This window comes from Ailuropoda melanoleuca, chromosome 2 (assembly GCF_002007445.2).
Source record: "Ailuropoda melanoleuca isolate Jingjing chromosome 2, ASM200744v2, whole genome shotgun sequence".
Taxonomy (NCBI): Eukaryota; Metazoa; Chordata; class Mammalia; order Carnivora; family Ursidae; genus Ailuropoda; species Ailuropoda melanoleuca.
In genome coordinates this window covers 36,048,155-36,071,236 of record NC_048219.1, presented here as the reverse complement: position 1 = coordinate 36,071,236, position 23,082 = coordinate 36,048,155, and the positions used below count along the sequence as shown (strand labels likewise).

The following is a 23,082-nucleotide window of genomic DNA, read 5'->3' as shown; positions in this document are numbered from 1 at the left end:
TTTTACTGTTAACCTGTACATTGCTGCTGTGTATGAACTTGAGGTGAACTGTGTGTCATTCTTATTTACATTTTATGGTATATTTTGAAACATGGTTTCAGGTATTTATTAGTATTCAAGGATTTGGCATAGATGTGTGGCCTGACGCAGGGGGTCTGTCAGGCCTCATTACTTGGGCAATGAAAGAAAAGAACTGAAGTGGAATGAAATGATCCCGGAGGACGAAGCATGGAGGCGGGGAAAGGGTGTTCATGAACATAAGTGTAAGACAGCAGTGGGTTCCAATTCGGACCTGCCGTTGTGTAACCGTGGGCGAATAAACTGCTGAACTTAGCATTCTGAGCCATAAAAATCAGGACAATACCTCAGGTAGGTAAGCTTAGGCTGAGGAAAGCGTTATCATAGTTAATGAATTTACAAGATTCCTATCTTTTCAAATTAATAACCTTACATTTTTTATTATCATAAAAATAACACATGTAAAGGACTCAAGCACAACCACAAGGTGTAGTAAACCACAGAAAGAGATTGCCTCCCTTGCGTGCCCCTCAGTCCCACTCCCCAGAGGCAATCACCACCAACAGTTTCCTAAGGATCCCTGCAGTTTACACCTATACACCCAAATACTGATATTATATGGATATGGACTTTGCTGAGACTATTTTTAAAATATTCAATTGAATATGTTCACACAACTCTTCCCCCTCATGTTGGGCAAATGGGATTTTTTAAAAGACTTATTTATTTATTCGGGGGAGAGAGCGAGCGAGCGTGCACGCGCATGAGCGGGAAGGGCAGAGGGAGAGAGAACCTGAAGCCGACTCTGAGCTGAGCACAGAACCCAACGCAGGGCTTGATTTGACAACCCTGACGTCATGTCCCTGACATCACGACCCTGAGATCATGACCTGAGCCGAAACCAAGAGTTGGATGCTAAACCGACTACACCACCCAGACGCCGCACAAGCAGGGGATTTTTATGGAGCTGAAAACTGAACCAGAAGTCACTGGTTTCTTCTGTTGTTTATCAAACTGAGGGGCACTGAAAAAACGATGCTGGAAGGATGATGCCAGGTGTGTTGGAGGGCTGCTGGGAGAGGAAACGAGCTTCTGATAGAGACCAGAAACAGATCTGTGGGTTCCATGAGAAGTGTGGATTTGAGCCCTGCACTGCCCAGTACCCCCCCATTCCGCACCACCCCCCAACACACATGTTGTTTGTAAAACCCTGCAAGCAATGGTCAAGGGGGGCAAACTCTAGGCATAATGGATCCCGCCTTGAAAGCAGTCCTGTGTCCCAAGCATTGGGGCTTGGAAGTAGCAGGATCTTGACTTGTGATCATAAAGGTCTGGGTAAGACAGGGCTTGATGATTACCGGAGGACTGATGATAATGAGGGGCCTACCAATGATGTCTGGGAGCTTTGTAAAGAAACCAGAACTCTGAGAGTTTAAGGGGCCTCCAGAATGACTGAGGTTGATACTGCTTTAGTCCAGGAATATGGAGCCTCAGAATCAGAAACTGACAAGAAGTCAACATAAAGAAATATTCCTTGCAAAAATACAACAAATAAGATAGGAAAAAAAAGACACAAGACAAATCTACTTTTTAAAAAAAATTTTAAAAAAATTTATGAGGGAGAGATATAAGAGCACAAACAGGGGGAGGGGAAGAGGCAGAAGGAGAAGCAGACTCCCTGCTCAGCAGGGAGCCCAATGCAGGGCTCCATCCCAGGACCCTGGGACCTAAGCCGAAGGCAGACGCTTAACGGACTGAGCCACCCAGGCACACCCCAAATCTACTTTCTTAAAAAAATAAAATAGGAAGGTTTGTATACGAACTCTGGAGTAGAGAAGAAATACATGAGAATATCAAGAGGTTCTGCAACCAGATGACCCTACTGGATTCCAAATATCTTTACATTATAAAACACTTTCATTTTACTACCACACGATTCTGAAAACATTCTTTATTACAGCAGTTAGAGGCAGCTCCCAGGACACGGGAAAGGTTCCTTAATTCAATTTGCATTGTGGATTCTGTATCAGCAACAGATTTTAGACCATTCTTTGTTTTAACTCTGATTCACGAAATTTTCAGACCCAGGGAGCATCTCCACTGCCAAGAGTTGGTTTCTCTGAACTGTTTCAGGGGAATGGTTTTGGGGAAATGTGCTGGGTCAGAGGCTTCAGGTGACCCCAACAACACTGCCAAGATGACGCCAAGGGTCACTTTTATGAAAGTAGTGCGAGGAGACCCTAATGCAAGCGTCTGGTAACACCCCACATCATACTGGTTTTCCAAGTTTGGAGGCCAAACACCCCATCTTCCCTGGACCGGGAGAATCAGATTGAACTCCTACTACACATGGTTCTTACAGCATTAAACGTTCAGCCTCAACTCCTTTAATCCTGCAACATTACAAAAGTCAAATGGGAAATTTCTTGTTTATACTTAAAAGGAAGAAGAAGACCTAACGGAGTTTTTATTTCATAAAAGTAGCCTGAATCCAAAACTCTTCAATACTTTCTGGGTGTTTAGTGAACTGGGTATTTAGTGAACTCTTGTACATAAAAGAAATACACTGCTGGGGTGCCTGGGTGGCTTAATTGGTTGAGTGTCTGCCTTTGGCTCAGGTCATGATCTCAGAGTTTTGGGATCGAGCCCTGCGTGGGGCTCCCTGCTCAGTGGGGAGTCTGATTCTCCCTTTCCCTCTACCCTCACCGCTCCCCCCACGCTTGTGTTTGCTCTCTTGCTCTAATAAATAAATCAAATCTTTAAAAAAAAATTAATATACATCAAATGCCAAACTCATGGTTGATGATCTGTGTTTGGTCCACGAGTTTGTGTGAAAAACTCCCCATTTATTTCGTACCTTGACTACTGCTGTGATTTCTCTTAAAGTCATCAATGAAAATACAAGAAAACATGAGACACTCTGACCTTTCAATAGAAAAAAGTCACATTTCTTACCATGTGCCCTGTGTGCTGAAAGTGTGCTGTGAAGTTATGGCTCTGGGCAGCTGCATTAGCTGGGGACGCTAGAGGTGAGAGGTGGGGGCCAACAGCTAAATTAGAAATGTGGACTAGTGAACTGAAAAGAAAAATGGATTTATTTTTCAAAACCTACATGGTTCATAAGGTAGGACAGAATAATAAAAAAAAGATACTGCATTGAGATATTTTAGGCAGCTATTTGACAACTGTGAATAGATGAAATAATGGGTCATTAATGAAAGACTGCCCTTTATTGTTTTAAATAAAAAATCTGGAGTTGACTCTACATAGGATTCTTATCTCCTCATTGTATATCCTCTTAAATGTTAATGCTCTTGAGCTAGTCACACAAAACTGCTTGTTGGCACAGTTCTGAGTGGCTTCTCTCCCACTCTCTATCTCTGCATATTTAAATAACGTTCCTTCACCCTAGAATACCTCAGTGACTCTGTCTACCAATACCAATGACTTCTTCTAAAACTCATCTATTCCAGAAGCAGTGTATTAATCATTTCCCTGTGGGTGGGTTGCTGGCTTACACCGAGGACAGGCTGTAGAGACAAATGATTATGAGCTAGGTCTCTGGAGTCAGATTTCTTAGTCCAAATCCTGGCCCTGCTACTTCTGGCCATGGGCCTTGACTGTTAACCTCTCCGGGTCTTAGCTTCCTCATGTTTATATGGTTTTAACAATANGGAAGACTGTTAACCTCTCCGGGTCTTAGCTTCCTCATGTTTATATGGTTTTAACAATATTATCTACACATAAAGCTTTATGTACAATGCCAGCACATAGTAAGGAAGTGAGAACATCTCATTATATTTAACGCCTCTGTGCCAAAGCCGCTGCACGCTTCCCCTTCTTGCCATTCAACCCTCATAACAAGGAAGCAAGTGCAGTATTATTAGTCTCATTTATGGTTGGGGGTATGGAGGCTCAGAAGGATTCAGACTTGACCAGGTCTTTGCAGCTTCTAAGTAGGAAAGATCAAATTCCAACTTGGGACTGTTTAACACCAAAGCCTGTGTTCCTACCACTATTGCAAGCATCTCATCTGTTTTGAATATTTTATTTTGCACTTGTATAAAAGCTAACTTGGGATTTTCCATATGGCATCAATTCTGTTGAATGATTGTCTCCTCAACTCCACAGTAAAAACCTTGAGGGCATAAGCTGATCATTTTATAGAGAGTGAACAAAAAGACAACTGTGGAAGTGAAAATTGAAGCCTTAATGAGGTGGGGTGATGATCTATGGACCTCACTTGCTAGTGCTGGTACCTGGTTAGGGGTTTGTACTATACAAAGCACGATGGGGAAGCCCTCTCCCCAGTGCAACACGGAGTCTCTCTCTTAATTCTGTTTGTTATTCTTGTCTCTTTCTTTCATTTTTTTTTTCATCCTCTTTCTGTGTACCCAGATTATTCACTGAGTGATTTTTTTCTACAGGAGCAGATATAAAAGAAAACTATATACAAGGGATGCAATGACGTTTGAAATAAAAAGCTGAGTTCAGTCCAAAAAAACCAGATTAATTCCTCCTAATGGCAGACTTAAGAATCATTTACAGATGACCAAAACTGACATACAATAAAAAACTAATTTCCCCTTGGTAGTTGTGATTTTCACTGGGACAAGAGAAATTTAAGTAAGATGGTCGGCTTATTTACTGCCTGAGACGAGACCAACAATTACGCTCTGGCCGCTCTACATTCCTCACTGACAGGCCAACTCTGTAGCCAGAGAAGAGTTTCATCAGTGAGTTGGAGAATCTGACAAATGTTGGGTTTTCCCTCATCAGAAGGGTCAGGCAGGATTTTAGAGATGTAGGAAAGTCTTCTGCTTAAAAATTCTCTCATAACAGTTTTTGTCTGAAACATGTTTAACTTGAGGAAAATTCCTTTATTCCATTAATTAGGGATAATATTAAAAAAAACAGACACCCAGGAAGAAGTAGCTGACTAGTAAATTTCACATATTGTTTAAGGGACCACTGTCTTAATGTCTCCATTCTTTTTTTTTTTTTTTTTAAGATTTTTAATTATTTGACAGAGAGAGAGAGCATGTGCGCACAATCAGGGGAAGCGGCAGAGGGAGAGGGAGAAGCAGGCTCCCCACGGAGCAGGGAGCCAGATGCTCGGCTCGATCCCAGCACCCTGGGATCATGACCTGAGTGGAAGGCAAAGGTTTAACTGACTGAACCACCCAGGCACCCCTTACTGTCTCTATTCTTAAAGAAAAAGTATCTTTTAAATATAGATAATATACACATATGGTACTAGACTCAAAGGAGTACACACTGAAAAGTTTCTCTGTACCACCTGTCCCTCAGCCACCATATCTCCCTAATTAGAAACAAACAGTATTAAGTTTCTCGTGTACTTTTATAGATAGGCTATATATATTTGGAAAATACAAAGGCACCCTGGTCTCTCTTATTTGCTATCTCCTTTGTTTCATGAAATTCTACTTGAGCCAGCCAAGTGTCACCTCTTCTATAAAACTTTCTCTGACTCTCTCCCCCTGGCAAGGCTGATCAATGTTCCCGTGGGTCACTGCTGTCTTTCTTACTGAACTTATCACAGTATCACAACAGCTTCTTCACGGATCTAGGTACTATCCTAAGTCCTAGCCTCAGTGGAACCCTTCCAACTCCTCTTTGCATCCTGGTGCTGAGCCCAGAGTAGGCACTGAATAAATGTTTGCTAAATGATTATCAAGAAATTGGTTGGGATAGAAACAGCATCAAAATGACCCAGAAAGAGGAGGCTGGCAGGGCGTGTCATAATCTTACTCTAATCCAACCAAGCCTCTCTCTCTCTCTCTTTTTAAAATCCCAACCAAGCTTCTGATGGCAAAATATTAGTGATATACAACCAAAATGCCCATCACACATGGATGTTAAATCCATGTGAATTTCCAGAGGATTTACGTTAGCTTAAAGAGAAATTTTTTTTAGAGAGAGGAAGGGGCAGAGGGAGAGAGAGAGAGAGAGAGAATCCCAAGCAGACTCTGCACTGAGTGCAGAGCCCAGCTCAGGGCTCGATCTCACACCCTGAGATTACGACATGGGCTGAAATCAAGAGTTGGATGCTTAATCAGCCAACTGAGCCAACCAGGTTCTCCTCAAAGAGCAACTTAAAGAGCCAAGGGTGAGGGACTTAATTATCACTGAGCCCCACAAAAATCACAAACTCCTCCAAGGGGATTTAGAGTCGAAGTCATCAGACACTTCAGCCCATCAGCCAACACTTTCTTTACTGTTCAAGTTGCCGACAAGTAGATAAAGCAATTCATCAACGTATCAACATTCAGCAAAAGGCAATTTGATTATTGTCACCGTAGGCTCGGAACCCTTAAAGAAGCCATGTGTTAGAAAAAGTAACTATGGGTCTCCTGTGGGCAGAAGACTATCAGTAAGCACCCTTGTGTGGGTGAACTCTTTCCACAGAACGAGATTTTACAGATTATGTTTCCAGGTATTCAGTGGATTGTTTCAACAAGCATTTCAGAACAAAACTTTGATAAAGAATTATGTCGTAGATATTACCATAAAGGACCACGTATATATGGCTTAATTCCTGCTTGCAGGCGTGCTTAATCTGGATCACTCTAGAATTAAACCCAATCTTTGCCATACTCATAAAGCCCCTGCCCCCCTTCTCCTCAAAAAAAATCCTAAGGGACATTTTAGCTACAGAAAAATTTCACATTAAATTTCACATTTAGGGGGAAAACATATTACCAGTGGTCCCCAAAGAGTGTTATGTCTTATTTCCCTGCTTTATGGGAAAAATCCCTCCTAATAAGAAAGACCCATGAGGACCAAAGAAGGATTAGGAAGATTGTGTATAAAATGGGCATTGTTTTTTGTCTGCAGGAAACCATGGTTCAGATCTGTGGTCTTAGAGGAGTAATGCTCCTTTTAAATATCACTTAATAGTGTTCCCCTCTGAGGCTGTTGCCGCTCAGAAATGATACAGACGTGTCTTCTGTAGAGTAGATGACTTTCTCAGCAGGAAGGCCAGACCAATGAGGGGTTGTAATATAGTGAGGGTAGTAAAATGCTCGGTCCCGTGCTGTGCAAATCAAAATGACGTTCACCTCTACACTGAAAAACACATGGAGATGTATTAAGTTACTGATTTGTGATGTCTACGGCAGTTAGAGAGTTTAAAAAGAAAAGTGTGGGTTAAAGCTGCAAACGAATATCTCACTCTGAACAAAGTTGACTGTACTTATATAAGTAAAGAGATGAGTGTCTTTACAACATGATGCTTTTCTGTCTCAAACCCTTTGTGTAAAGATTCTTTGGAAACAAAAAACCAAACAAACGGAAAAACCAAGCTTCCCTATTATATTTTAATTAGAATGTGATTTGGAAAAAAAGTAGGGGGGCAGTACAGTATGGAAGAAGGACAGAAAAACCCAGGACTGGGAGTGGAAGGAGTTAATTTTTCTCATAGCTCTGACTGGCCAATTTTGCAAGTGGGTCTACATTAATGGGACACTTATCAGTAAAGCACAGAGTTGAAATACACGGTTTCTAAAGTCATTGCACCTCTAAAATTTTAGACCTCAGTGAACTCATATATAGTGCAAAGCAAAGCAGAGAAAGCCATTGTTTTATGCATATACTTAGGCCCTGCCTAGGAATAATAAGACCTCCTTCTAAATGGCAGACCAGAAGAATCCCAACTCTCAAAGGCTAAGAAAGTTCAGAAAGAGACTGGCGGGGCACCTGGGTGGCTCAGCCATTAAGCATCTGCCTTTGGCTCAGGTCATGATCCCAGGGTCTTGGGATCGAGCCCCGCATCAGGCTCCTGAGATCGAGCCCCGCATCAGGCTCCCTGCTCTGCTGGGAGCCTGCTTCTTCCTCTCCCACTCCCCCTGCTTGTGTTCCCTCTCTTGCTGACTCTCTCTCTCTGTCAAATAAATAAAATCCTTAAAAAAAAAAATAGACTGGCGGTGGGGGGTAGGGGGCGGGAATGCTGGCTATTCTATTATCTTTTGCTGCAAAACTTAGTGGCTTAAAACAAAAACTAACCATTTGTCTGTCCATGATTCCATGGGCTGTCAATTTGGGCTGGGGGGGGGCAAGTTCTGCTCTCTGCTGTCTCAGTTGGGCTCACATGAGTTGTAGTCAGGTTGGCGGGGGCCTCAGCCAGGATAGCTAAGCCCCTCCCCCCCATGTACTCTTTCCAAGGTGTGTCATCCCCCAGGCTTGTCTGCAAGGCGGCAGTCTTTCAGGAAGACGAGAGCTAAACCATAAGGCCTTGAGGCTAAGTCCTGGAAGTCATTTGATGCCACTTTCACTATGATTGGTCAAAGCAAGTCAATTGGCCAGCTCCAATTCAACGAAACTAAAGAGCTGCATAAAACTTATGATTAGTTTTAACTTCCTACAGACTCTATCAACTCTGCCAGAGGAATTTTCCAGCCGTTAACAATGGAAGGCAGCAACGTACAGTGGGAATCCTGGATATGGCCACATAAACCTGTGTTCAGAGTTGAGCTCTGCCACTTACCACAGCTTTGTGATACTTCTATTAAGGTATTTAACCTCACTGAACCAGTGTTCCCGTCTCTGTCAAACGGAAAAAATCCTACCTTTTAGGGTTTGAGGCTGAAATGAGATTATGTACATAATGTGAACAAAGTGTCGGCCAAATAAATGTTGAGTAATTGCTAACGAGGACTCCCAACACATACATCTCTAAGGTTGAGGGGGGCTACACGGGACATGAAGGAAAGAATGTATGTCACAGTGGTTGAAATTCATGACTCCCAGGATGAATGACGCCAGCCTCGGTCATTTTTTAATTTCTATTTTTCCTATAATCATGGTGAACTGAGAATACAACTGATTGCTTTCTTTCTTTTTCTTCTTCCTTCCTTCCTCCCTCTCTCCCTTCCTTTTTCTCTTTCCTTTTCTTTTTTCCTTCCTTCCTTCCTTCCTTCCTTCCTTCCTTCCTTCCTTCCTTCCTTCCTTCCTTCCTTCCAAGATTTTCTTTTTAAGTAATTTCTACACCCAACGTGGGACTTGAACTTACAACACGTGAAGATTGAGTTGCATGCTCTACCAACTGAGCCAGCCAGGGTCCCCCTGATAGCTTTTCAAGAAAGATTATGCACAGGATATTTTAGGTTCTTCTTCTTTTCTCTCTCTCTCTCTCTCTTTTTCAGAGGGAGAACAAGAGGGAAGGGCAGAGGGAGAGGGAGGGAGAATCTTAAGCAGGCTCCACACCCAGTGCAGAGCCCAATGTGGGCTCGATCTAAGAACTCTGAAATCATGACCTGAGGGGAAATCAAGAGTCTGACCGATTCTTAACTGGCTGAGCCACCCAGGAAACCCTTTAGGTTATTCTTTCTGAAGTCATGGACTGCTCAGGGCTAAGGCCAAGGGACCATTTGTTTTTTTGTTTTTGTTTGTTTGTTTTTTAAAGATTTTATTTATTTACTTGGCAGAGAGAGAGCACAAGTAGGGGAGCAGCAGAGGGAGAGGGAGCAGGAGGCTCCTTGCTGAGTGGGGAGCCCGATGCAGGGCTCGATCCCAGGACCCTGGGATCATGACCTGAGCCGAAGGCAGATGCTTAATTGAGGGAGCCATCCAGGAGCCCCCACAAGGGACCATCTGGATGCAAACACGATCTAAGCCAGACTGCAAAAGTCCTGTTCCCAGTATTCTGATGTTTTTGTTTTCATTAAGTATAGTCAGTCTTCACTGTCTGTGGGTTCCATATTTGCAAATTCACCCACTCCCCCATATCAATGTTCCTAGCGCATTCACAGTCATATGTGGACATGGGCAAAGTGGTAAAAAATCTGAGTTGCCTGATTTCACTTGTTCCCAGCTGAAGTTGAACAAGGTGACATTTTGCTTTCATGTTTCAGCTCTCATATTGTGAACAAGCATCTTTTTTGTGGTCTTTTTAGTGCCACAGGTTTTGTATTTTTGTGCTTTTTGTTTGTGCTTTTGCTGTTTAAAACAGCCCCCAAGCCCAAGACTGAAGTGCTGTCTTATGTTTCTAAGCAGGAGGAGGCTGTGATGTGCCATATGGAAAAAATACACATTAGATAACTTTTGTTCATCTATGAGTTACAGTGTTGCTGGCCATGAGTTCAATGTTAATGAATCAACAACCGATATTAAAATAACCTATCTTTAAAAAGTAACACATGGGGGCGCCTGGGTGGCACAGCAGTTAAGCGTCTGCCTTCGGCTCAGGGCGTGATCCCGGCGTTATGGNCAAGCATCTTTTTTGTGGTCTTTTTAGTGCCACAGGTTTTGTATTTTTGTGCTTTTTGTTTGTGCTTTTGCTGTTTAAAACAGCCCCCAAGCCCAAGACTGAAGTGCTGTCTTATGTTTCTAAGCAGGAGGAGGCTGTGATGTGCCATATGGAAAAAATACACATTAGATAACTTTTGTTCATCTATGAGTTACAGTGTTGCTGGCCATGAGTTCAATGTTAATGAATCAACAACCGATATTAAAATAACCTATCTTTAAAAAGTAACACATGGGGGCGCCTGGGTGGCACAGCAGTTAAGCGTCTGCCTTCGGCTCAGGGCGTGATCCCGGCGTTATGGGATCGAGCCCCACATCAGGCTCCTCCACTATGAGCCTGCTTCTTCCTCTCCCACTCCCCCTGCTTGTGTTCCCTCTCTCCCTGGCTGTCTCTATCTCTGTCGAATAAATAAAATCTTAAAAAAAAAAAAAGTAACCACATGTAAAACAAGGTTATGTATTTATTGACTGTTAAAAAATGTTGTGACCAGAGGAAGCCATCTCTGTATTTACCCTAGAAATAATGGTTCAGTATTCACGAACTCAGTGTTTGCTATGATTTTATAGAACATAATTGCCATGAATAACAAGAACGGACTGTACTTCCTACTGTTGCTTCTCCCTGCTGATACTTCTCTACGACATAGCTGGGAAGTCTAACGTGAAAGGTGATAAAGGTAGACACGCAACATGGGCTATCTGTAATAGGGATGGCAGGACTGTCAACAAAGGCAGGTCTGTTTTCCCTATTGTGGGGCAGTAGGTTGATTAACCCAGGGATGGAAGACTGAATGCATTGTTCCAGCTGTAGCATGTGTTATTATGATTACATTCCATGTATTTTGTAGCTCCATATATTTTTGAACCCATTACAAATGTAAAGGGCAAAGATGATTCAAGACAAGTTGCAAAGATGCTAATCTTCCCCACTTTTAAGCCCCCTGCTTTGATGCAAAAGGTATTTGGCATGCCCTTGCTGATTCACAAGAAGCAAAATGTTAAGAGATTACTTTCAATATCTCATAAGAACATGCAGGACTTGTGGCAGAATGTATACCATAAATGCCATATTTCCTTTATTCTAAGAGGATTTTTTTCTCCTTTTATTTTAATTTTATAATTTTGATGAATCTCAGAATCAAGTGTACATTCAATATACTGCTTTCCTACCATGGATACAGTAAAAGATTATTACTTTAGAAGAAGTACAATATTTGTCAAACTGATATAGCTTTGCTTGCCAACTTCACAGGCTGAATAATTGTTTCTGTTCACAAAACCTAAAGAAGCCATAGCTATACAAGGGAAGTCAACAAAAGTCAAAAGAACTTATTATACTTGAAATTCTACTTTTTGAAATCTGGATACTCTAATAAATTAGGGTTCACTACATAGATTTTCTATGAATCTCAAAACACAGTCTTTAACTAATCCCCATAAAACTATGCTATAAAAGGAACAAAGAGTGATTCTCTATATCCGAATCTCAATTTATTCATTTATTCTAATATGCTTCGGGTTGGGTATGAAGATTCATACCGACCAAACCCTCCGAGAGAAAGAAAATGGATCACAATGTTCAGCACCCGCTATTCTGAAATACTGAAATTTTCTTGGGTAATAAATTATAGACATAAATGAGTGTTAAATCAGCAATCCTAGTGGCTCTTGACTAAAAGTATGGATTAAATGATCAGTCACACAGGAAGCAATAACAGCAGTGTGTGTGTGTGTGTGTGTGTGTGTGTGTGTGTGTGTGTGTGTTAAAGCAATGGACTATATAAGCTATCCTAAAACTCAAACTCAGGGATTGCAAACTCTTGCACACTATAGTAACAAAAATGTGGAATGAAAATCACAGCAATAAAACAGCTAATATAAGAACTGCAATGAATATATAAAAAGTTTCACATTTTAAGACTCTGAAAAGCTTTCCCTTCTCAAACTCAGAAAAGAGACTGTTTTATATTTACTTAAAATGGAGTTCCCTTGCCAAGACTGATTTAGCAAAAAGGTTGATACTCATCATATGAATATAATTTTTCATACTGAAATATAGATTTATTTTACGGAAATGGGATAATATTTGCATTATATTTTATAAGTCTCTATAGTTCCATCTGGTCCTTATTTATCTAAACTTTACTCAGCTTGCATAATATTTTTGCTTACAGTCATATTCTTTAAGATCAGAAATGCCCAAATCTGGAAATTCAGAGGTACTATTCGTTAACATTCTTTCAGTATGATTCATAGACTTTTTGCAAACTCTGCTTTGATTTTAAAATAAAACTAAGGTAATAAGATGTTTTGTGTAAAAATATATGACTTAAGCAATAATGATAAAAGGAGCCCGGCTTTGGGGGATTACACGCCAAAGCAAACCACACTCTTCATGAAACAGACTGTGCAAAGTTCATGTGAAGGGGAAAAGCAAAATAAAACACTTAATCAAATGTAAAATAGTTTTCTATTCTGCTTACTTAAAAAAAATACCTAGTGGTTTAAATTGCTACAGTTCTACATGTAAATGGTTAAAAGCAGTTAACAGGTAAACAACGGCATGCAACATGGTGAATCAGGGTTAAGGGAGGTCACTGCAGAGCTGGACATAGCGTTAGCGCTAAAAGACAGGTATTTTTCACTTCAATTTCTAGATGGGTGACTTTACCACATCGTATCCAAATGTGATAGTCCTACCTCGATGCTTCTTGCTAACGTACCTCTCTCCTATCTACAGAACTTCTGTTTAACGAGACTGAATTAAACTGGTACTAACTCAGGTGGTGAAAAAAATACTGATTTGAAACATGGAGAGAAATAAGATTTGGAATCTGACATTCCCAGGCCTTCTAAATATTACGAGCATTTAAATTTTGCGATCTACCCTGGACATTCACTGACCTCAATTACAACACTGGAGGGTACCAGGAATGTAAAGACAAAACAAATACCCTAGGCTAACTGTTTTCCTCTTACAAAGAGACAAGCTTATCTCCAGCCCAGGGGAGCAACACAAGTGCAACAACTAGGGCTTATTTACATTCATAAATTTAACCTTTCCAAAAGTGATAACAATGACTAGCTTCCATAAAACAAAACTAAACAATAATTAAGCCTTATTCTCTAGTTAAAAGAAATTCAAGACTGAAGTTTTAAGAAATCTGTGAGACGGGAATGTAAAGAGAGAGAATGAATTTCCTTAGACTGCTATAACCTTGAGAAAGAGACTTACCAGTGTAAATGTTCCTGTCTGATTAAAGAATAAAGCCTACTAATAATATCCATTCAGAGAGCGGCTGCCTGCATTTGTCAAAATATTTCTCGAGATTTGGCACTCATTACATAGTTCATTCCGCCTTTGCCCAGCTGATGTTTAGAAGGTCTTTCCTTATGAACATGTGAAATCTGTTTTCACTGGGCCCCTTGGAAGAACCTGTTCTTATTCCTCATCCACAACGAGATAACTACATGTTTGCAGAGAGCTGTCACAGTCCCCTCTGATCTTCCCTCTCCCAACGCTATTCAGTTCTTCCTTGCAATGATGTGGTTTCAACAATGTCCTTGTCAACTACATAACCATACCCAGAAATGAACAGGGTACTCAAGCTACAGTTAAAACTGATCAGGGCATTCCAGACAGATCTAACAGCATGTGCAAATATCTTGAGAGGCATGGAAGGAGTCCAGAGTGGCTCACAGAGGCTAGACAGTCATATTGTTACGTGTGCAAGGCACTATATGCCAGTATTAAGGGTACAAAATAAAACAGGCCTGTTTTCAAGATACTCAGGGTCTGGTGGGTGAGATGAATAACTCCCTTTTACAGGTGAAGGTCGATGACACATAGAGGTAAGCACTAGAAAAGGAGCCCAATTGTGTGGCTTTGGAGTCAGATGGTCTGATTAAACCACAACTGGACCAACTGCCAGCATTAAGTCCTTGGAGAAGTTACCTAACTTGTCTGCATCTCCATTCCCTCATCTGTAAAACGGGCATAATACCACTACCTCTTCTACAGGGCTGTTGTGAGCAGTAAGAGGATATGTATTAATTACATATTAATAAAAGTGTCAAATCACGTTTTAGAAGTGTGATGCTGAAAAATATTTAAATATGCAGAAACAAAGCCATGTTTCTCAGTGTACAGCCGATATATCAAAGACAAATGAAGGGAGCTGAGGATATATTTTAATACAAATGTTTAACAATAATCAATAATAATTGAACTCATGGGGCGCTTGGGTGGCTCAGTTGGTTAAGCATCTGCCTTTGTCTCAGGTCATGATCCCAGGATCCTGGGATAGAGTCCCACGTTGGGAGCCTGCTTCTCTGTCTACCCCTCCCCCCCACTCCTGCTTGTGTTCTCTCTCTGCCCCCCTCAAATAAATAAATAGAATCTTTAAAAAAATAATGACTGAACTCAGTATACAGGCATTGGAAAAAGTCTTTTGTATTCTTTATCTTATTAATCCACATAGCAACCTTAAGAAATAGATTTTGTTGTCACCACTATTGCACAAATGAAAAAGCAGATTTAACTTCGAAGGGTTAAGTTGCTTGTCCAAGGCCCTACAGTTAAAGACCAGGGATTCAGATGCCACACATTCGGCATTATTACTCGGCCTTATTAGATATGATACAACACACTGCCTATAGTCTGGAGCCTTTGGCAATGGTAACCAGAGAGGGGAAAATGCACAGAGTGAGGGTCCTGGAGAAACTTTTGTCATTCTTTCTGCACTTCAGAACAGTCCCAAGTCTGCCAATAATCTGAGATAAAAGATTTGTTTCTTAAGTTTTTCTTTCTCTTCCCAAGGCTGATAATAAAATAACCCCAACAAGATGACACTGGAGAACTGTGTTTTACGTCTTCTGAGGACACTAGAGATAAAACTTCTCATCAGCAAGCAAACATTTCAGAGAAGGAGGAATTGCAGGATTCAGGGAGAGAGTAGAAATATGTGGTGAGCATCGTAAGAGGTAAGAGTCTTCAGTCTTTCATTCAGCAGAATATGTCAAGTCTTCTGAGCTGCAAGATTTCATGCAAACTAGCACTCCAAGACCAAAAAGAGTGGTGGTGGTAGTGGGGGGAGAGAGAATGATGGGTGGATGAATGAACGGAAGGAAATGATATGAATAAATATACTACCTATTTTATACCTTATCTGATTTCCCTGCCGTGTGCCCCTCTAAATTCACACGTAGAAACTCTAATGCCCAATGTGATGGTATCAGGAGGTGGAACTTTTGGGAGGTGATTAGGTCTTGAGAGCAGAGTTTTCGTGAGTGAAATTAGTGCCCTTATAAAAGAGCGTTCACAGAGGCTCCTTCTACTATGTGAGGATATGAGAAGTCTACAACCCAGAGAGAGCCCTCATCTGACCATGATGGCACTGACCCTGGACTTTCAGCCTCCGGAACTGTGAGAAATAAATTTCTGTTGTTTATAAGCCACCCAGTCTGTGGCATTTTGTTATAGCAGCCTGAACAGACTAAGATACTGGCTTATAAGAAACATATAAAAACTAATCCATATTAATTAAACTTAGAAAGTGTGTACTGTAGTCCTTCCTTCCCTCCCTACCTCCCTCCCTTCTTTCCTTCCTTCCTTTCTGTAGGTAGGCAGGGCTTGAACTCTCGACCCTGAGATCACTACCTAAGGTGAGATCAAGAGTTGGAAGCTTAACTGACTGAGCCACCCAGATGCTGCTAGTTGTACTTTTTTCTACTTTTCAGAGAAAACCCCTATTTTAATAGTCCTTATTAGGGTTTTTCATTGGTTGGTCCCTTATTTTAGACCATAAACACCAAAGGTGGTAGAATAAACTTGATTGAACGTGTACGGACAGGGTTATTTCACTCAACTTTATGTCTTCGGCACTAAGAAAAGGGCAAGGCTTTAAGCAAACACATGCAAGCGATCACAGAAGAGCCACAACCACCAAAAGCAGACCCAGGAGCACAACAGAAGATTAAAACAACAGAGGCAGAAGTCTGTCTCTGAGGATTGAGTCCAGGTGCGCTCATAAACCTTCCCAAGAGGCTCACCCTCACCATTATCTTGGTATTTTAAAAAGCCTATTTAGATGACTGGCTGCAAACATACTGGGATGCTAAGTAGATCTCCCTCTCTGATCTCAGAAACCATCTGCCTTGGCTCTGGAGCTATTATTTATAGCAGATAGGACTGATGTGGTGTCAAGACCAAGTCCCAGAGGCTTAATTTCTCCAAAGATGGCAAAAGTATCTGTTGGACACACAACAAAGAAGGCCCAGAAACCCTAATTGGGTGCTTAAGAAGGGTCACCAGCACTCAGAACGTGCTCTTTCCCCGCATCAGAGCTGAAGTAAGGGTGTGTCACACAATCAAATGTGCAAAGACAAGTGCAAAGGTACTTTTGACAGTGGGTCAACACTGTCCAAATTTCCTTTCAGATGCTCTCATCTGCATTTGCTAACTTCCTGCTGGCTGGGTGCAGTCACATGACCTCACTGGATAATGTGGCCTGGAGTGTCAACAAGGCTGCATATTCCATGTCAAAATTTGGAAGGAAAAAAAAAGATCTTCACTGTGGTAAACAATGGTTTTATTTGTGAAAGCACCTTCCACTGGCCCCTGCTGTTCATCTTCACCAAAAAACGGCATGGCTGTAAATAACTCGTGAGTCTAACTTCCAGCTTTTGATAAGGTACCTGAGGTTAAGAAATAGAAGCTGTGTCCCATTTCTCATTTTTAAGTGGTACTTATCCTTCCAAGGACAATGGGATTTACAATCTCACAAGGCAGACTTATAGATAATGAACTTCAGAATGCTGTTACAGAATCTTTTTGGGGGTGGGTGGGCTGCGTCGTGTGGCCAGAGAAGCAGGAGCAGAGTACAGTATTTCGCGAACAGCCTCAGCCAGGAAGCAGTAGGTGACGTGGACGGCGGAAGCCCCCCGGCCGGCAGCCAGCAACGCAAGCGTAAGCCAACAGTGAAGCCCCAACAGTAGCACGGGCTCATCTTACTCAGGTTTTCTAACCCACCCACATAAAGCAAGAGCAGATTAATAAAAAAGCCAAAAAAAAAATAAAAATCAGCTAACAAAGTCATTCAGCTGGGCAAAACAGGCTATGGGATTTCCTATGGGAAAAAATTTCCATATTTCCTATGGGGAATTCTAGCTTCGCCTTATTTTAAGCAGGATGGACTTAGATTAACAAAAAATAAATCAGAGGTTACCTCTTCATGAAAGAATTCACTACAGAATTTCTTTAAAGTGTAATTTCCCTGGTTCATTTCAAATATAGATTTATACAAATTCAGTTTATTCAATATTCAGGAATATCTCTTTGGAAAGATGAGAAAACAGGTTCCGGAAGGGAGAAACAGCCAATGTTCAGGGTTGCCAAAAGCTTCTGCATACTACCCCAAAGACCTGGGGATAACAATTTATATATGATATGCTTTAAAAATATAGAGTACATATATACATTCATTCCTTATGACCCCAGAACTTTTCTGCATTTCTCATTATCTGGCTTAGAAAGCTATCTGTTCAGCTTCCGTCACTGAGGAAAGGGGCAAACTTTTCTTTAGAAGTTTCCCTTCAAGTGATCTGGTCTAGGCGATATTTTTAAATCGTATTTAAATCTCACCCCATGAAAGGGTGGGAGCTAAAACTGGCTGCTGAGCTAGTTAACTCCAGGTGTTCCCAGTTCCATCCAAGCTGATGAAAAAATATCCCCATGTGTTCATGAGGCCACACACCTCAGGCCCTGCCCACACAGGCAGAGGGAGAGTAACGCAGGAAATAAATAATCCTGAACTCGGGAGGAAAGTTACAGCAATACTTTAATCAGGTGGATGGAGCTAAAATCCTTTAATAAATAAACCCCGGCGTCTAAGCACAGTCCTGTTTAGGTTGTGCACTGGCAGAGTGTGTGGTGCCACCTTTGCGAGATCGGGTGGGACGGTGGGAGGGTGAAGGCTGAGACCAGGGAGCGGGCAGAAGGTGCGGAGACCTGGGTTTCCGCCGCACCGTGCAGTTCTTGAGTTGCCTAGGGCTTCAGGAGCCTAATAGTTACTACAGAAAAATATAACGGGATCTCCCCACCTCCCGACTGTACTAACGTGGAAATGTTATATTCCTGCCAAAAATGAAAATGATTTTTACTGATCATATTACACTTGTTTTATCTCTAAATCTGCATATACACTCTACTCCTTACTAAATAATATGGGCAAAAGAAATACCAAAATATTCATTTAAAAACATATTTATTAAGAAGAAGCCTCGTCTCTAGGGAGAGGTCCAGGATGGGTGTGGAGGGCAGGGCTAGGGCGAAAGGGTTGGAGGGAGTTTTGCTTTCTACTTTATATGCTTTTGTGTCAATTTAACTGAGTATAATATGTACGTATTACCTATTCAAATATATATGCATTGATTCATCACATTTTTATAAATCAAAATCCAGAAAACTTTACAAAAAAATGGTAATGAGTAGAAACATCAAAATATACTAAACAGGGTGCCTGGGTGGCTCGGCAGGTTAAGTGTCTGACTCTAGATTTTGGCTCAGGTCATGACCTCAGGGTTGTGAGACCGAGCTCTGCGTGGATGTGGAGGCTGCTTAAGATTCTCCCTCTCCTTCTAACCCGTCCGCTCTATAATATATATATATATATATACACATGCACACTATTCACACTATTCAAAGATCTGTCATCCAATAAAAAACTAACATTCTAATTTTTTCAAAATTATGAGTAGACATGAACATAGTTAGAATAAAGCAAAACCTAAATTGTTGTGCTAGAATAACTGATATATATTTTTATCTAGCATTCCATTAAATAATAATGATGATCATAATAACAGTTCATACTTACTTTACACTTAGTATGTACTGGAACTGGCCTAAATCCTGTTTTTTTTTATGTTTATTTTCTAATTTAGCAGATTTGAGAGAGAAAGGGCAAGTGTGCAAGTGAACTGGGGGGGGGAGGGAGAGAAAGAATCTTAAGCAGACTCTGTGCTGAGTGCAGAGCCTGACTTGGGGCTTGATCTCATGACCCCTGAGATCATGACCTGAGCTGAAATCAAGAGTTGGACATTTAACTGACAGCCACCCAGACACCCCTAAATCCTGTTAAAATATTTCTAAATGCTGCTACAATGATGTTAGTCTAATAAGCATTTATAAAAAACACTCAATGTAGAGAAAATCCTGGTGAAAATTCAACACTGAGAAAAACTTGAAAGCTGGCAAGAATATACATGCATATCTATCCTTGTGATTTTTCTATACCATGAGAAAGCCAAGTCTTCCACAGAAGTGATAAAGGCCCAACAACGAACTCTGTGACAGCTGATATACTTCACTTCCAGGAACTTACCAAAGGGGTGTCTTTTCCTCCCACAATGCTGAGACCAAGACCTGAACGTCCCTTGGATATTTCTATAATCATTTCCTGCCCAGGAACAATGGGACACGTGGCAGGGTCCACTGACAGAGGGGCCTGGAAACCACCTGGAGAAGGATGAAACACAGAATGACACACAAGGAGGAGAGGCAGCCCGCACGCACACTCCGTTAGCTGGGGAGTACATGGTTTGCACGTATTTGTTACTTCACTCTTTTCCTGCTAAGCACCGTGAAGGAAAGAGCTGGGTCCTTAATGCCTATTCAGGAAGGGATGGAACGCGACACCTTTGAGATGAAAACAGTAACTACCCCCTGACTTAATCATCTATTTTAAGTATACTTGAAAATTTTTAAATCTTAAAATATACCCTGAAAACTCATACAGAAAGATGTAAGATGATTCAATGACTAAGTACATATAGGCGTATGTTATAATGAAAATGAAGACTGGTATGACAAAAGATTCTGAGTTATAGTTAGATGACATGAAGAAGAATTAGTGCTTAAATACTTTCAATTACAGCATATCACAAATGAAGATATACAAAGGATTTCATCAATAAAGTATGACGTGGCTGAAAATAAGAATTACCCCTAAGAATGATCCTGAAATATATACACAGTAAATGAATGAATGAATGAATGAATGAATGAATAAAAAGTGTCATAAACACAACATTCAAGGACTAATTGCTGGGTCCATAGCTGAAAAACTTCTTAAAACAGTTACTGCTACTTTATAAAGGTTTACTTTTTACTTTTTAAATTTTTAAAAAAGATTTCATATTTAAAATTTTTAATGTAATCTCTACCCTCAAAGTGGGGCTGGAACTCATGACCTGGAGACCAAGAGTCTCATGCTCTATTGACTAAGCCAGCCAGGTGCCCCAAGGTTTACTTTTTAAAATCACTGTTTTATTTTATTTATTTATTTTTCTTAAGTAGGTTCCACGGCCAACGTGGAGCCCAACGTGGGGCTTGAACTCACCACCCGGAGATTAAGACCTGAGCTGAAATCAAAAGTCGGTCACTCAATCGACTAAGCTACCCAGGCGCCCCTAAATCATTGTTTTAGATTGGGTTTCTCTAACAAATGAGAGAAAAAAAAAATTACTGGCTAGGAAAAAATGTTTCATATAACCCCTTTATCTAGTATAACTTCTGCATATGTGCATTTTCCAGATGACTGAACCTAACTAATTGAAAAATCAAAATATTCAAAATGTTAGCTTCAAGAGATTCTTGTACAAATAACAGCCTCCAGAGAATGTCATCTTTTTTGACAACTAAGTTCGATCCTCATGAGTACTGACTCTTACCCTGGGATAGAATTTAGTTAAGGGCTGATAATAAAGGGCCCCACCTGCTGGTCAGCCGCAGCAATGCACAGGGGCCAACTTGGGATCCACAAAGCTCATTACACATCTGTACAAGCAAGGGCCCGCAGACTATGGCCTGCAGGCTAAGAATGATTTTCACATTTTCAAAAGGTTGAAAAAAATAGAAAAAGAAAAATAACATTTCAAGACATGTGAAAATTACATGAAATTCAAATTTCAATGTCCATAAATGAAGTTGTACTGGAACACAGCCCTGCTAATCCATTTATTTCCAGTCTACGGCTGTTAGCACCCTGCGACAGCAGAATTGAGTAGTTGCAACAGAGACCATATGGTCCACAAGCCTTAAATATTTACTATCTGGCTCTTTGCAGAAAAAGTTTGCCAATCCCTGATATTAAACAAAAGGAAACAGGCTCTAGGTAAGCCTGTGGAGGGCTCTGCTCTGACTCAGCAATAATAACAAAGCAGGTTTTGGAGTGGCGGGGGCCTGGATTTAAGTTCCCAAGAAGGAAATTAATAGGTGGGTGAAATGGAGGCCCATTCTTCACCCAAAAAAATGCATGTAATGAACTGCTTTCCAATAGGAAATAAATGAACAATGTGTGTGAGGTGCCCAGCCCAGCAGCTGGCATAACGTAGCACGCACACAGTTGCTCTTTCTGACCACACGGAATTTATTAATCTAATGGCCTCCTAGTTAAGAGTGAGAAATTTAGTGACGGAACCTCAGTAACAATAAAAAATGCCCCATTAGAAGGAGAATACTAAATTATAAACCTAATTTGACTCTAGATCTTTTGGCAGCATATGTATTTCACACTCCATTCTCCATTCATTTACAATAAAAACAATGTGCGATAGTGCATAATTTCATGAATGTGTTACAAAGTTTATACTCCTTTTATAAATGACTAGTTTAGCCTTTTGAGTGAGAAGAGAGAACACATAGTCAGGGATGCTGGGGATGTCGTTCTCTTCCTCCATTTCTGCCTCCCCCAAGCCCATCCTGAGTCAGGGTTGGTATGCACTTCTCCCATACAGCCCAGCCCAGAGCCTGACATATCAAGCCCCTGATAAATGCTTGGTGAGGAGATGACCGAATGAGTAGAATTTCCACAGATTAAATTATAGGAGATTAATTTCTGTTATCAAGATATAAATATGTGATGCATCTTATCAAAACTCAATTGGTCTACAGTGTGGTTACTTTCTCAGTAAAAGGCCAGGTGGTAAGTATTTTGAGCTTTACAGACCATACATTCTCTGCTGACCTACCCAATTCTATCCTTATTCTGTGAAAGCAACCTTAGACAACAGGTAAACAAATAAGTATTCCAATAAAATTTTATTTATGGACATGAGTCTGGGTTTCAGATAATTTTCATGAAATATTCTTTTGATTGTTTCCAACCTCTTAAAAATATGAAAACCATTTTTAGCTTGCAGACCGTACAAAAACAGATGGTGGGCCAAATCTGACCCACGGGTCATAGTTTGCTGACCACATTCATCAAGTATTTTCGTAAAAATCCAGTACTTTAGAATAATACCTGCTTTCTAAAGTTTTTATTGAGTTAATATTTATGAAAAATATGCACAAGACAAATACAAAAATGTGTCAGGCCTGTTAAATTCATGCAGGGGTATGCTTTGCCACTGGTGAGCGCAGTGTTTAAAATAGGCCACTTTTTTTTTTAACTGACTTATATCACATAAAAAGCAAAGTGGAAATACTCATTATTCATTTTGAAATTCTATTTTCAACTGCCAGTCAGCATAATTCATGCCAGAAATTCAAAGAGAGAAAGTGAATACTCATGTCTTTAAGCACTGAAAATTAACAGTCTTCAAATAACTTACATCAACATATGCAAGGCTAACAATTTGACTGAATATGATTTTTAGGAGATAATATTCATACACTAAACACAATCTTTTGGAGAGATTACAGAATAATTTGTAAGCCTCATATGCAAACAGTATTTACTGAGGGCCTTTTTTTGTTCTGGCTCTTTCTTACTCAATAAGCAATAGGCCATCCCA

General features: G+C 40.7%; 1 protein-coding gene across 8 annotated transcripts in view; it reads right to left on the bottom strand.

Annotated features, from left to right (window-relative positions):
* The window catches only part of PATJ (PATJ crumbs cell polarity complex component), a 341,090-nt gene that overhangs the window by 45,996 nt on the left and 272,012 nt on the right, over positions 1-23,082 (bottom strand). For all 8 annotated transcript variants that reach the window (XR_004623211.1, XM_034653499.1, XM_034653506.1 and 5 more), the window contains one exon: positions 19,668-19,801. Coding sequence is in view for 7 of the 8 variants with exons in the window: in XM_034653499.1 (XP_034509390.1) it covers positions 19,668-19,801 (134 nt within the window). In the remaining variant the exon portion in view is untranslated. The remainder of the gene's footprint in view (positions 1-19,667; positions 19,802-23,082) is intronic.